At 39.1% G+C, this 15,277-nt stretch overlaps 1 protein-coding gene across 1 annotated transcript in view; it reads right to left on the bottom strand.

The window, feature by feature from the left end:
• Positions 1–3,797: 3,797 nt before the first annotated feature.
• Positions 3,798–15,277, bottom strand: part of LOC150081033 (uncharacterized) — a 278,288-nt gene continuing 266,808 nt past the window's right edge. Inside the window, exons 20-21 of the mRNA XM_090380894.1 lie at positions 3,951–4,034; positions 3,798–3,806 (exon numbers count right to left, since the gene is read on the bottom strand). Coding sequence (XP_090237020.1) covers positions 3,798–3,806; positions 3,951–4,034 — 93 coding nt within the window. The remainder of the gene's footprint in view (positions 3,807–3,950; positions 4,035–15,277) is intronic.

Genomic DNA, 15,277 nt, shown 5'->3' with positions numbered 1-15,277 from the left:
ATGCATCGATAACACAATGGGGACCAAGAGATCCTAAATCCTGCGAGAACACCAGTTTATATATCTTCATATGGGACATAAAAATCTTTGTGATCTCACCAGGACATTGCATCAAGAAGTTGTATCACCAGCTATTCCTCACCTTGTTCCTTGTTACTATCTGAACCGTGGAATGGAACTGATCTTGTGTAAGTCCAGAGTCCTTCAGGTTACAGGTCCACAACTGGTCCATCAAATCTCAGCAATTGATCTCAGAGACCACAACTTTGGGCTTGAACTTTGGAGGCCGATTAACCCCCATGTCTAGTTCAGCAAATTTTGCACAAAGAGATATTTTATTGAGATCCTCTTCTGTTGGTGTTTCCACCAGTATACTTTAATCTCTAATAGTTATAACTGAGAGGACTTTCACATTCTCTAGAACAGGACAAATAGATTTCAGCAACTCTGCCTCCATCTTTTGAGTAGAATTATATCTATCTGACAGTCTTGACGATCAGGGTCTTGAACTTCTCAAATGGCTATTGAGGCACCTTATGAACCACATCAGCAAATGTTTTCCAAACCTTCAGATAGTTTTTGGGATTCTGACTTTGCAGTTAACTTCTGGTTCTCAAGTTCCAGTTGCATCACTACAGTCTCCATTTCGTCTCATTTTGACAAAACATCTGCTATAACTCTGTTATAACCAAGTATTAATCAACTTAGTCAAAGCTCCAGTTCTTTGTTCCATATCAGTAGATTTTATAGAGATCGGAACAGTCACAGTCTCATATTCTTCTGGAGGACTTTCATCCTCCAACCCCTCAGAAGACAACTCTGTCTCCTGAGAAGGCACATCCTTATGCACATTACTTATTGTGAAAGTTTTCCAAATGGAAGAAGGCCCTGTCAAGTCTTCACTGGCAACCCTACTTCAGAAGGCTTTCCAGCTACCTTACACGGTCTCTTCTTCCTGGATTCCTTGTCATCTTTGGCTTTATCTTCAACTGCTACAGCTGCCTTGACTACCTTTTTTGCTCTTAAATTATGGATCTTCGAGAATACCTGCCTGCTAGTGCTTATTCAGGTTTCTTTGTCCAAGGCATAAAACACTTCTGGGCTGGGCAGCTGGGGAAAACCGCCAGCTGCCTGGCCCAGGCCATGGGGAGGAAGAGCTTCTTCATGGGGTCTGACCCCATGAGAAAAAGGGAGCAAGATGAAAATTTGAGTTGCAGACCAAATACTTGCAAAAAACCAACACTGAATCAAATTTGATGACATCTGGGCCACTGCATTTGGGTAGCAGTAATCCCAGAATAATTAGCATTAGCATTAGTAGAGGCATTTGATGCAAGAAAGCAAGCTTATGCAGCATCAGCCAAAAAAAAAAAAAAAATAAATAAATAAATAAAAAATAACCACTTCCACTTCACCCCTCTGTTCGTTCGAAATACCTGTCCAGCTGAGCCTTAAACTTATTTAGGCTATCAACTTCCACGACAAGGGATGGAAGTCTATTCCACCAACCAACCACCCGCTGGCTTAAAGGCAAATTTTCTCACGTCTATCCTACATCTGTCTTTTCTCAATTTCAATTTATGCCCTCTCAGGTGATTATTCTCAGCAAGAGGAAGAATCCCATCAGCATTGAGCATGCTCAAACCATTTAAGGCTTTATACACCTCTATCAGATCACCTCGCCGGTGCCTAGTCTCCAGACATACTAATTTTCAAACTTTAAGGCTTTCTTTATAAGAGCACCCCTTTGTTCCATTCACTAATCTTGTTGCCCTTCTCTGTACTCGTTCCAGCATCTCTACATCCTTCTTGAAATGAGGCCTCCAGACCTGTTACAGTACTCTAGGTGTGATCTGACCATTTCCTTATACAAGGGAATAATCACCTCCTTATACCTGCTAGAAAAATTCCTATATATCATCGACAATACACCATGAACTACTCTTGCAGCCCGTCTGCACTGCTCAGAAAACTTCATATCTGCCTGCACAACCACCCCCAGGTCCCTTTCATTCTCTACCACTGTCAGTGTAGTACCACAGAGTTGATACGTTGCTCTGGGGTTGATGTTTCCCATATGTAGTACTTTACATTTGTCAATGTTAAATTTCATTTGCCACCTCTCAGCCCATCAATATCATTAATAAATGTGAAAAACAAAAATGGATCCAGCACTCAACTCTTGGGAACTCCACTAATAACATTATTCCTCGAAGAGCAGTGGCCATTAATTATTAATGATTACCATTCTCTGTCTTCTACCACTGAAAAATATGTCGGGAAAGTACTAGGGAAAATAATATTCTAGACCTCATGAACAAATGACACACAATAGCGCTGTTACTGTTTTCTGACATACGGGAAACAGTAGCAGAAACTGATCACGGAGATCTACGGTGGACAATGAAGACAGGTAGCAGTAGTTAAAGGCAAAGGAATTGGTTATAATTTCAGAAAAGGAAATTACGACGGCTTAAGGCGCTACAGAGCGAATACAATTGAATTATGGTATACCTTTAAAACATTAATCACAGTAGTCTTGAATGCCAATATACTATTAAAAAAATATTCCACGAGGAAGATTCCAAGGTATCCACCTTGGAATCTTCCTCGTGGAATAAGAAACGAATAAGAAAGTTGCCAGATTACTTGAGCAGAAAATGACGGAATGGAAAAGTTACAAGGCAATAAAAAGTACTGAAATCTATAACAGCCACAAATTGATCTGTAATAATACCACAGAAAAGGTTAGGCTGGCAAAGGCAGATTATGAGAATAATCTGCCTTTGCCAGACTAAAGTTTTCTGTTAGTCAAAATGTCCTAACATTTTGGCAGAGTGGAAACGCTGGCAAACGTAGGTCGACTAACTCCGCTCTCTCGTACCTCACATATCAACGGGTCGCATTCAGTTTTCATGCGGGGTGGTTATAATTCAGTAATCACTCAGTGTATATCTCAAGGCAGTTATAACATTATATATATATATATATATATATATATATATATATATATATATATATATATATATATATATTTCAGTATCGAGTATTATCTCCGAGTTACATTATATGACTTCCGTATATACTATCAAATTACGTTTGTAAAATCTAAGTCGTTATATGTATTTAGTTAAAAAGTACAATTTAATTGACAATGAAGTTTAATAAGATTAATAAATTTTTAGTGGTGCCAAACTCAAGATAGTGGAGTATGAAAAAGAACTAGAGGTAATTGGACAGGCGGACATAAAATTCTTTGAGGCTGACTGGTTATGACGTGTTTGGACTTGTTGGGAAGAGAGTGATGGAATTAAGATGCCACTTCAGAAGAACAGTGCCATTGGAAGTATCTATACAAAAGGCAAGCAGCAGAAACAGATTGGCTAGAAGACAGAGTGGAGAAATTTTGTATGAAGCAGCTCATTAATTAACCTGACTGCACATCTCTGAATAGTCTAGAAGTTTGAGAGATATTTTGGGGACACTACCCTAGAGGTGGGAACAATATTCTGTGGAACTATGCTGCCTAGAGAACGATCAAACTTATAAAGGTAGAGAAATGTAAGATGAGCATATGCAGAAAAATAATATGCAAATAAACTCTGACAGAAGTGCCACACATTTACGTAGCATAAATGACACCACAGAAGCAAAACCAAGAGTGGACAACAGGACTTTACCTCCAGAGGCAAAAAATAAGCAGTTAAAATATTTTTAAAAGAGCACCCTAGGTAGAGTTTTTAGCAGCCCCCCTCCACCACCACCAAACGAAAAATAGAATTGGGAAGCTAATCATGTCAGCACCACTGCATCAAATTATACAAGAGAATAAACTGCACTCATTAAACAAACCATGCACATTCTAAGTTATAAATAAAGAGTATTTGTATCACAAAATCAAGAAAAAAAACCTCATGAATACATTGAAAATATTTAAATTCAGCACTTACCCTTTGTATGACGTACTTCATAGAAATTTCGTTCAGGTCGGCTGCATCAATTATACTTTTAACATCTTTTCTTAATTGTTCATCCTGAATTAAAAATGTGTTTAAAATTAGCTTATACGTGTAAAATATATCACACAGATGTTTATTACAAATACAAAATATGGTTATTTCTGTAAGACATAATCACATTCTGTCTTTGTAATAAGAACACTATTATACCACCAAACTAATAGAGCTTACTAATGCAGAAAGTAAGGTTGTGCTTGGAATAAAAGGATGGTTAAGTGGGAGAAGACAGAGGGTGGTAATCAATGGGTGCTGCTCTTCATGGACTAATGTTATTAGTGGAGTCCCACAGGGTTCGGTGTTGGGTCCACTGTTGTTTTGTGTATTTATCAATGATATTGATGAAGGTATATCAGGCTTAATGTCGAAGTTTGCAGATGACACAAAGGTTGGCAGGGTTGTTAATGACAGTAATGGCAGTGTGCTACTGCAACAGGATCTAGATAATTTGGGCAGATGGGCTAAGAAGTGGCAACTGAAGTTACCTTGACAAATGCAAAGTACTGCATATTACTGTAGAAGTAACCCCAGAGAAACGTACCAACTGTGTGGTACTACACTTAAGGTGGTAGAAAATGAAAAAGACCTGGGAGTAATTGTGCAGTCAGATATGAAGTTTTCTGAGCAGTGCAGATAGGCTGCTAGGGCGGGTCATGGGGTTTTGTCAATGATATATAGGAATTTTGCTAGCAGGGAAAAGGAGGTGATTGTCCCTCTGTATAAGGCAATGGTCAGGCCACGCCTTGAGTACTGCGTACAGGTCTGGAGGCCTCATTTTAGGAAGGATGTAGATTTGCTTGAGCGTGTACAGAGAAGAGCAACACGATTGGTGAGGGGAATGAAGGGATTCTCTTACCAAGAGAGGCTTAAGTTCTGCAAATTGCAGTGGCTGGAGACTAGGCACCTGCGCGGTGATCTGATTGAGGTCTATAAGGCCTTGAATGGGTTGAGCACGCTGAATTCTGATGGGATCCTTCCACTTGTTCAGATTACCAACCTACGGGGACATAAGTTCAAATTAAGAAAGGACAGATGTAGAATAGATGTGCGGAAATTTGCCTTTAGCCAGTGGGTGGTTAATTGCTGGAACAAACTTCCATCTGTCGTTGTGGAAGTTGATAGGTTAAATAAATTTAAGGAGGAACTGGACAGGCATTTGGAGGGAATGGTGTGATTTTTTTTTTTTTTTTTTTTTGGCTGATGCTGCATAAGCTCCTACACTTGCTTTCTTGCATCATGTGCCACTACTACTACTACTACTACTACTAGAAGTAGAAGGGAATTACCAAGAAAGAGAAGAATGATGATATCCAGCTAAGGACCCTGGGTGTGCCAATGGAATAACTCCACAACTGGTGCAACTACTAAACTTTTCCTCCCCGAGGTAACCTACATCAACAAACAACGTTCCGCTTGGTTCTTCCCAAAAGTCTATGCTTCCTTCCTATTAACTGGCCACGGGTCTTTCAAGAGATGCCTTCTAGAGTTCGGCCTAGTCGAGAATGCCCTCTGTACCTGCTGAGAACCTGAAGACTGGGATCACGTGATGCACTCATGCAACATATACTTAGACCTAAGAATCCAACTACTCCTAGACCTCCACGCTACATCACTTTGGCCAGAAACCAAGTTACTGGAATCTAATGATGCTTTCCGTGCACTAACCGCTTATGCCAACAAGGTCTTTCGTTGTCCCTGGCATCACCTGCAACTCCCGAACACTACTCCTGGATAACCTCCTCCACACAGAAACTGATACCCAACACCAGAAACTTCCAGTCATGAAATTGAAAATTGAGGCTAGCCCTGCCGATGTCGCTCCGTAATTCTCCTTTGTGACGATCCTGGACTCTTTAATTTGAACTTTACTTGTTCTCTTCTTCCTACCCACAGTCCTTCTCCAGGACTCCCACAACTGCACCTAGCACTCTTCATGCTCCTTTTTGCCTGGGGGGATGCCTATGCTCTGTCATCCCCCACTATCTGACCTGTCTTTTCTCGGCCTTCCCCACTCTCTCGCTCCTGCAGGAGTGTGGATGACCCGCCAGATGTCTTTTACTCCGTGGTCCGGCTCCTCGTGCCAGTGGACGGATGCTGGGAGGCTCTGTTATGCGGTTCCCGTAGTTTCCCACTTAATGCGGATTTGTGGGAAACTACGGGAACCGCATAACAGTAACACTATGTCCACTATACCCATATGCAGTACTTTGCATTTGTCAATTTTAAACTCCAGTTGCCACTTCTCAGCCCATTTTCCCAACTTATCTAGATCCAGCTGGAGTAGCATACTGTCATTACTGTTGTTAACAACCCTACCAACCTTTGTATCATCTGCAAACTTGGACATTAAACCTGATATACCTTCATTGATATCATTGATAAATACACAAAACGACAATGGGCCCAACACCGAACCCTGGGGAACTCCACTAATAACATTTGTCCACAAAGAGCAGTGTCCATTGATTACCACTCTCTGTTGTCTCCCACTCAACCATCCCTTTATCCATTGTAGCAGCTTACCCTTGATGCCATACCTCTCCAATTTGTACAACAGTATCAAAAGCTTTCCTGAAATCCAAGTATACGATATCAAAATTATTTTTGGCATTCAGTTTCTTTGTGACCACATCACAGTAAGCGATCAAATTGGTCAGACAAGACCTCCCTTTGACAAACCCATGCTGTGTCTTAACTATTACTGCAGTCTTGTCTAGATGATCCTGCAATGCTTCTTTAACCAGTGATTCCATCATTTTCCCTGGAACACAAGTTAAACTAACAGACCTGTAGTTACTTGTGTCACCTTTTGAACCTCCTTTGTGAATTGGTGATACATTTGCACACCTCCAGTCCATGGGGATCTCCCCCGAGGCCAAGAAAGCTCTCATAATTATGGATAAAGGTTTGCCTTACTTACTTTGCTGCCTCCTTTAATATAACTGGATAGATCCCTTCCACCCCAGGTGCCTTCCTTATGTTTAACTTCAACAATTTCTCCTCCACAAATTTAAACATATACACCAACCGTTTATAACTGATTTAATAATAAAATAAAATAAAACAAAACGATACAAAAGACTGTAAAATAATATTTACAAAAAACTAATTTACAACAAAAATAAAATAAAATAAAATAAGTAAATAAGTTAAAATGCATTAAAATATAAATTTAAAATCGATAAAAACACTTAAAGCTTTCGGAGGTGTCTACCTCCTTCCTCCTTCCTGAACCTGGTACTTAAGGATGTGTCGCTTAAATATTCATTATTGCTGAGGAAGGAAGTAGACACCTCTGAAAGCTTTAATAGTGTTTTTATCGATTTTAAATTTACATTTTAATGCACTTTAACTTATTTACTTATTTTATTTTTGTTGTAAATTAGTTTTTTGTAAATAATCATATTTTTTGTAAATATTATTTTACAGTCTTTTGTATCATTTTATTTTATTTTATTATTAAATCAGTTATAAATGGTTGGTGTATATATTTAAATTTGTGGTATGAATAATCCCAACCTTAGAGGCCTTATTGCGAATTTCTCCTCCACTTTGTTCTCAGTTATTACAAAATCACTTAGCTCCCTGTTAGCGTTTGATAAATGTCTGGCACTCCCCTCATTGAATAACTCCTCATGTGTGAATGTAGTGGAAAAATACGCATTCAGTTTATCAGCTACCTCAGCATGGTCATCAATAGTCAACCCATCTATGTTAAGTGGTCCAATCTGATTCATCCCTTTCCTTCTAGAGTTTACATAAGTAAAGAACTCCTTGCTGTTTTTCTTTGCATCCTCTGCCAAAGATTTCTCATAATCTGCCGTCGCATGCCTAACCTCCTTTGTGACTTGATTACAGACTAGTTCATACCTGCCATAGGCTTCTGTATCACCTGATACTTTATATGCATCCCATACATTCTTCTTCTCTATCACTAGCCTCATTAATACATCTGACATCCATTTAGGCTTAAACCTTGATGTTTGTTTGTTATTTAGTTTTTAGGAGCATTAGCAACTAAAGCCATATTGCTCCGGGGATATGAGGTGGTCATTCCCTGACCTTTCCACATCCTCCATATTTGGTGGGCACGGGCTTGAACCCCAGCCTAAACCTTCAACAGTATTTCTTAGTTGGAATGAAAAGCCTAGTAGCCTCCAAAATTAAGTCCCTGAAGGTTTCCCATTTAGAATTCACTGTTGGTAACATCATCAGTTGATCCCATTGTAGTCACCTTTACGAAAGCAAAAGCACTTCCCTTTAGCCTTGATGGTAGTTACATCTTTAATTAATTCACACATCAATACATTGTGATCACTGTCGCCTATCTGCAGATTCTTAATGCATGAAGAATCACTACTGATAATCAGATCAAGAGTATTACTCCCTCTGGTTGTCTCTCGAACATGTTGCTATAGAAAACATTCATCCAATAAATCCACCAAAAAGTCTTGCTAGTGTGTGAGTTGACCAACCCACAAGTTCCAGTCAATATCTGGAAAGTTAAAATCTCCCATTATAAGACATTCTGATTTACTGGCCCACTTTATTTCTCTGCAAAATGGCTCATTATACTCACAAGATTCATTAGGCCTATAGCACACACCTACTCTCATTTTTCCTTTCCGAGTGCTTATTTCACACCAAACAGACTCAACACTGCATTGTCCACCAACATCAATTGAATGCACTTCCTTAGATTTTAAAGTGTTTCTTAACCTCTCCTCCCTTCCTGTCTATCCTTTCTATACAACTCCTGAAATTCCAACTCTGCACTGACTATATCTGTCTGACACTACTTCTCTGATATCCCAACAATATCTGTCTTTGATGTCTTGACTAGCACTTCAAGCTCATCAAATTTACATGTACATACAAATGTACATGCAAGTATACATGCACCTGTTCCTGCTCCTGGCCACCCTAACACAGCCCATGTATTTACTTGTTCTACTATGACTCCCAGCTGTCCTGGAAATCTCCATTACCTTGCTTTCCAGTCTGCTGCCCATTCTAATAGAAGCAGTGCAAGAATCACTTTTGCCTCTGCCTGCAGCCACTGTTAACCTTTTAGTCTGTGTATCCCCCCCATGCTAGCATTTTTCCGACCCACTTAACACTGCCTCGATAGCATCGGCAAATATTCTTGCACCCTTTCTATTTAAGTGTATCCTATCCCTATAGAAGCAGTCTCTCCTGTCAACAAGCACAGACCGGGCTGAAAAAAATTCTATCCTTTGAGCCTTGCACAATCTCTCCAGGACCGAATTGATTGACAAGGCTCTCATCATATACTCTCTCCTATTGTGTCTGGGCAGAATTGTAGACACTTTCACATTCAACTCTAACTCGCAACTTTTTTTCAACATTGACCTGTACTTGTTGAGTAAATCTACAGTTCTCTTACTCTTAATGTCATTAGTTCCAACAGTACAACAATATCACCTTTTGTGCCCTGAAAAGATGATATCTGTTCTACAACGTCATCAACTTTTGCCCCTGGCAGACATACCCTGGTCCTGTTCCACCTATCCTTCTTACATAGTATATTCCCTAAAAGTCTCCCTGACAATAGAGTTACCAACAATAACTAGTTCCTTTGGGACCAACGCATTCTGCCTTGGAGATTGCCTCTGTGTTGCCTGATGCACAGGAGTGAGCTCTGTCATTGAATTGGGCAGCTGAGAGCCTGATGGGCCCCTCATATTAATTTCTTTGAGGGCATTTACCCTACACCTCAAGCTCTCATAGATACCCATCAGAATGGTGAGTTGGCACCTAGCAGACACCTTGCACACACACACACACACAAAGGCATCCTCCTTGGCAAGATCATGTCCTGTTTTAGAAAGGTTGGCAAACATTTCACATTTCGCATATTTTTTGAGACTGTGATGCATTGTAGAATCACCCCCTTCGTTTCTCCCCTGAGCCATAGCACTCTTGCTAGTCTGTGATCTTTGCTTTGCAACTCTAGTCCTGGTCATGATTTCCATTTAAATACAATTTAATTAACAATGAAATTTAATAACATTAATTATATTTTTGATTAATTGATAATACTATAATAAGCTAACAGATTCCTAATACAGTGCTTCGTATTACGCTATCTAGTTTAACTTTATACCTTACGCTATCAGTTTGAGATATATATATGTTAAGCTATTTCTTATCGACTACAATATGGCGGCTAGTTCAACAATATTGGCGCCAACACCGGGAGTTGTAACTTCCAAAAATCGCTGGTTAAATTCAAAATAAGAAGATAACGAACGCCACTAAATCTATTTAATATCTCTGTAAAACACAACATACTATGTTAAATAACGAAGAATACGTTAAAAATTAAAAAAATACTTATCCCTTTACAGCAGCCAAAAATCCACCGTCCGTACTGTTCTGCGATTAGGCAGCAAACTCAAGTAAAGGACATTCTTATCAAAACTAAAATGGTCTTGGGCAGGACACATAGCTCAAAGACATGATGACAGATGGACTAAGAGAATAACAGAATGGTACCCAAGAGGAGCTAGAAGAAAACCTGGAAGACGACAGAGATGGAGAAATGAAATTCATGAGTTTGTGGGTAGGAAATGGATGGCCATTGAACAAATCAGAAGGAACTGAAAAGCTGCCGGAGAGGCCTTCATCCTGCAGTGGATTGAAAATGGCTGATGATGATGATGCAAGAAAGCAAGCTTATATAAACTCATCAAAAAAAAAAAAAAAAAAAAAAAACACTTCCTATTTCACCCATTCATTCACACCAAATGTTTGTCTAGTTCTGCCTTGAATTTATTTAAGCTGTCAACTTCCACAACTTCCCAATTCCTTGATTTCATGTTAATTATTAAGATTTGTAAAATAATAAGAGAAGTTTACCTCAATATAATACATAGTACACTTCCGTATGATAAAGTTAAAAAATGTATGATACTCTCCAGCAATTAAAACGAAATGATTTTCGATTTTTTCGTTTTAATTGCTGGAGAGTATCATACGGAAGTGTTCTACGTATTATATTGAGGTAAACTTCTCTTATTATTTTACAAATATTGATATCAACGTAGAATGTTTTTAACATTACAGCTCTGGTTCATACTATCAAGTTAATTTTTAAGGTATCCTGATACTCAGATAGGAAAATCACACCTTGCAAATTTTCTCATTTACTACATCAGTAACTAGAACAATATTTTCCCCCCCTTCTACAATTGATAGTTATCTTAAATTTAAAAGAAATTCGGCTAAGGTAAAGAAAGCCTGCACGAGAAGCATGTAAAAGTTTGATGAAATTTACCGGTAAAAGTACTTTGCCGTATTTTTTGTATTGTTGCTAGCTCGGTAAACAGATGTTGGGTGTTATTATTATTATTTATTATTATTATTAGCCATATGGTGCAAGGAAGCCTGAGGCTTAGGCTTCACCAGGCAAGAGAGTGCACTGCAGAAAGTAAGAGTCAAATAAATGAGATGAGAGCTAGAAGAATGAATAATAGTGTAAGAGTGTGAGAAAAATAACACAAACCATAAATGCTACAGTTAAGTACACACTAACCCTGAGGCGCCTCTGTAGCCAGGTGGGAAGGCGCAGCAGTGCGTAGCACACGCATTTTGATTAGACAGGGGTTTGAGCCCGTCACCACCAAATACGGAGGATGCGGAAAGGTCAGGGAATGACCACCGCATATCCCGGAGCAATATGGCCTTAGTTGCTAATGCTCCTAAACACCAAATAACAACAACACTAACCCTGGTTTTAATTAGTATTTAAATTTATACTACACATCATTGCATCCCCTCCTGGTGTGTGAGAAAAAGATGAATGAGTTGATTGAAAAAAAAAATATATATATATATATATAAAAAAAAACCTTGGAAAAAAATTATAAAATAAGAAAAAAGTATTAAAAATAAATAAATGAAATTAAAAAAAAGAATGCAAGTAGGGTGAGAATGCAGATTATGAATGAAGTAAATGTGTCTCTCTCCCACCCCCTCGCCTGGTGGGTTCCCCTCTGCCAGCTAACATATCCTACCCCCAGAGCGGGATGGGCAGCTTGGCCTTTATACTGGATTTGACACTGCTTGGACATGACACTGACGAAGACATTCTGTGGCTTTGCTGCCAACACGCCATTGGCAATCTGAACTAGGTACTCTAACCTGGTTCCCTTTAAAACCCCATCCCCAGGCAGGGGAGGGAGGAGACAGATCTCTGTCTCCTCTCCTCCCTGCCTACCCCCATACTTTGCCTGGTGGAGCTTGTCTCCACTGACCTCTTTGGGGATGCCTACTCTATCGTCCCTATTCTTCTATCTGTTTTCTCCCCAGTCTTCAGTCTCTCCTCCTCTCTCACTAAATCGACCGAGTACACACTTAACAATGCCGTCAAATTCTAATCAACGTCTAAATTCTACCGGTTTCGTGTAAATCTCTAAGACAACTAACACTATTAGCTTTTATCTAGCATATAGTCTCACATGTCTAAATTTAATAACATCAAAAGCCCGACCTATTAGGCCTTTAACACATCTCTTTAGCGTTAAACCCCAACCAGTGATTTCCTAACAGCAATCCCATTAAGCATTAATGTCAAACTCATAATTTTTTTTTTTTTTTTTTTTTTAGGTCCTAGCCACTGAAATCCCAGGAAACTAGGTGGCAGGACCTGCCAGAACAATTTGTTGTGATACTGGATACATCCGGCTAGCCTCCACGTGGCAAGGTATGCGCAGCATCAGGCCCCACTAGGGGCCTGGCAGCCAATAAGCCTGACAAACAATGGGCACAACATATCACACTGCACAGACACGGCCCACAAACTTTCAGGTCTCTGGCCTTGACAGTGTACTGTCCTCGATACAGCGAAACACATGCGGAGATGGGAAAAATCCCAGGTGCCATCGGACCTTATGCACCAGGAAAAAAAAAAAAAATTCTGAATTAACCTGAGAGAGAGAAGTAGAATGGAATCACCAAGAAAGAGAAGAATGATCATATCCAGCTCAGGATCCTGGGTGTGCCAAGCCCATACCCACCAGATGTGAGCCCACTGGGGGTAATATCAGTCTGGAGTACAAGTTGAATCCCACGGGAGCTTGAAACCCCTCCTGAAGTGGGGGGTAGAATCACTAATTGAATCATGAACAGTCACATTGGAAGTTCTGGTGTTGTAAAAAGTGTTCATAATGTAGTTTCACCTTTCGAAAATTGCCGCGATTCTTATGTGGGCTTCCTTTGCTTTTTTTTTCTTTTCTTAATAAACAATTTATTCACTAGTCCACCAGTGATTCTAAAGAAAAAATGTCAGGTTCCCCCTCCACTTCGGGAGGGTTTCAATCTCCCATGGGATTCAATTTCTACTCCTGACCGATAACACCCACCGTCTGTTCACTGAGCGAGCAACAATACAAATGCCGTTGCGGCAAAGTACTTTTACCGGTAAATTTCATTGAACTTTTGCGTGCATCATGTGCAGGCTTTCTTTACCTTCACCAGAAATTCTATTATAGCTTTGATCAGTAATTTTTACTTAAATATTCAATATTATAAGTATTCATTTGCAAAATTCACAAATTGACGTGTATGCAAAAAAATGCATTCTTTAAAATTACATATTTGCAAGGCTGTCCAAATGTGAACAAAATCAACCATACTGAAATGATTTAATTTTGTTTACTAGCCAATATTTAATCTATCAATTTAGTAAACTACAAAAGAGAAATTGCAAAAATATAAAGTGGTGGGGAACAAGCACTAAATGAATTCATGGTCAAGCTTCCTCAAGGAGCAACCTTGGATCACTATACACACAGAAAGAGGGAATGAAATAGGTGTTCATATTCACCAGCAGCCAAAAGGAAAAACTTGTTTGATTCAGCAAGTGGTGCGCTGTTATAACTATTTAAATTCCACTTAAATATCTATTAGAATCATAAGTGAATTTTAATGTACATTCAGAGTGGTATTAAAGTTTAATCAGTATCAGTGATTATGATGTGTATCAAGGTTCTGGCCTTGATTTCCCAAACTCCATGACAGCAAATAGCAGTTTTTTTTATTTTTTATTTTATTTTATTAACAAGATTGCTTTTGCTGTTATTAAAGTTATTTTTTGTTTTTTTTTGTTTTTATTATCTAATGCAGTGTCAGAATAAAGACCAGAATTAAGGTGAAACATTTCAAACTATTCTTTGCTTTTCCTCCAAAAATTCTGAGTATTGCCTTCAATTCAATAGCATGCTTGCACTTGTGACTTTTTTTTTTTTCTCTGCCTACTAGAAGGTTAAGTATCTACAAGGAACATATCTGAATATCTGAGAGGTAAATAGTAATGAAACAATAATATTTACCTAGATTAAATTATATATTTGATTACTGCTTTGTTTACAATGCTCCTGACATTACTAATTAGCATTACTAGAGGCATTTGATGCAAGAAAGCAAGCTTATGCAGCATCAGCCAAAAAAAAAAAAAAAAAAACCACTTCCACTTCACCCCTCTGTTCGTTCAAAATACCTGTCCAGCTGAGCCTTAAATTTATTTAGGCTATCAACTTGCACAACAAGGGATGGAAGTCTGTTCCACCAACCAACCACCCGCTGGCTAAAGGCAAATTTCTGCACATCTATTCTACATCTGTCTTTCTTCAATCTGAATTTATGCCCTCTCAGGTGATTATTCTGACCAAGAGGAAGAATCCCATCGGCATTGAGCATGCTCAAACCATTCAAGGCTTTATACACCTCTATCAGATCACCTCACTGGTGCCTAGTCTCCAGACACTGTAATTTTCAAAACTTAAGCCTTTCTTCGTAAGAGTAACCCTTTGTTCCATTCACTAATCTTGTTGCCCTTCTCTGTACTTGTTCCAGCAGCTCTACATCCTTCTTGAAATGAGGACTCCAGGCCTGTATACAGTACTCAAGGTGCGGCCTGACCATTGCCTTATACAAGGGAATAATCACCTCCTTATCCCTGCTAGAAAAATACCTGTATATCATTGACAAGACACCATGAGCTACTTTTCCAGCCCATCTGCACTGCTCAGAGAACTTCATATCTGCCTGCACAATTACCCCAAGTCCTTTTCATTCTCTACCACTGTCAGTGTAGTACCACAGAGTTGATACATTGCTCTGGGGTTGCTGTTTCCCATATGTAGTACTATACATTTGTCAATGTTAAACTTCATTTGCCACTTCTCAACCCATCTGCTCAACCTTTCCACATCCTTTTGCAGAAGCATAGTAAGTAG

The sequence above is a fragment of the Mastigoproctus giganteus genome, chromosome 9, assembly GCF_048544385.1.
Source record: "Mastigoproctus giganteus isolate SK-2022 chromosome 9, ASM4854438v1, whole genome shotgun sequence".
Classification (NCBI taxonomy): Eukaryota; Metazoa; Arthropoda; class Arachnida; order Uropygi; family Thelyphonidae; genus Mastigoproctus; species Mastigoproctus giganteus.
The sequence above is the reverse complement of the archived record's forward strand: the minus strand, read 5'-3'. Positions and strand labels throughout refer to the sequence as shown.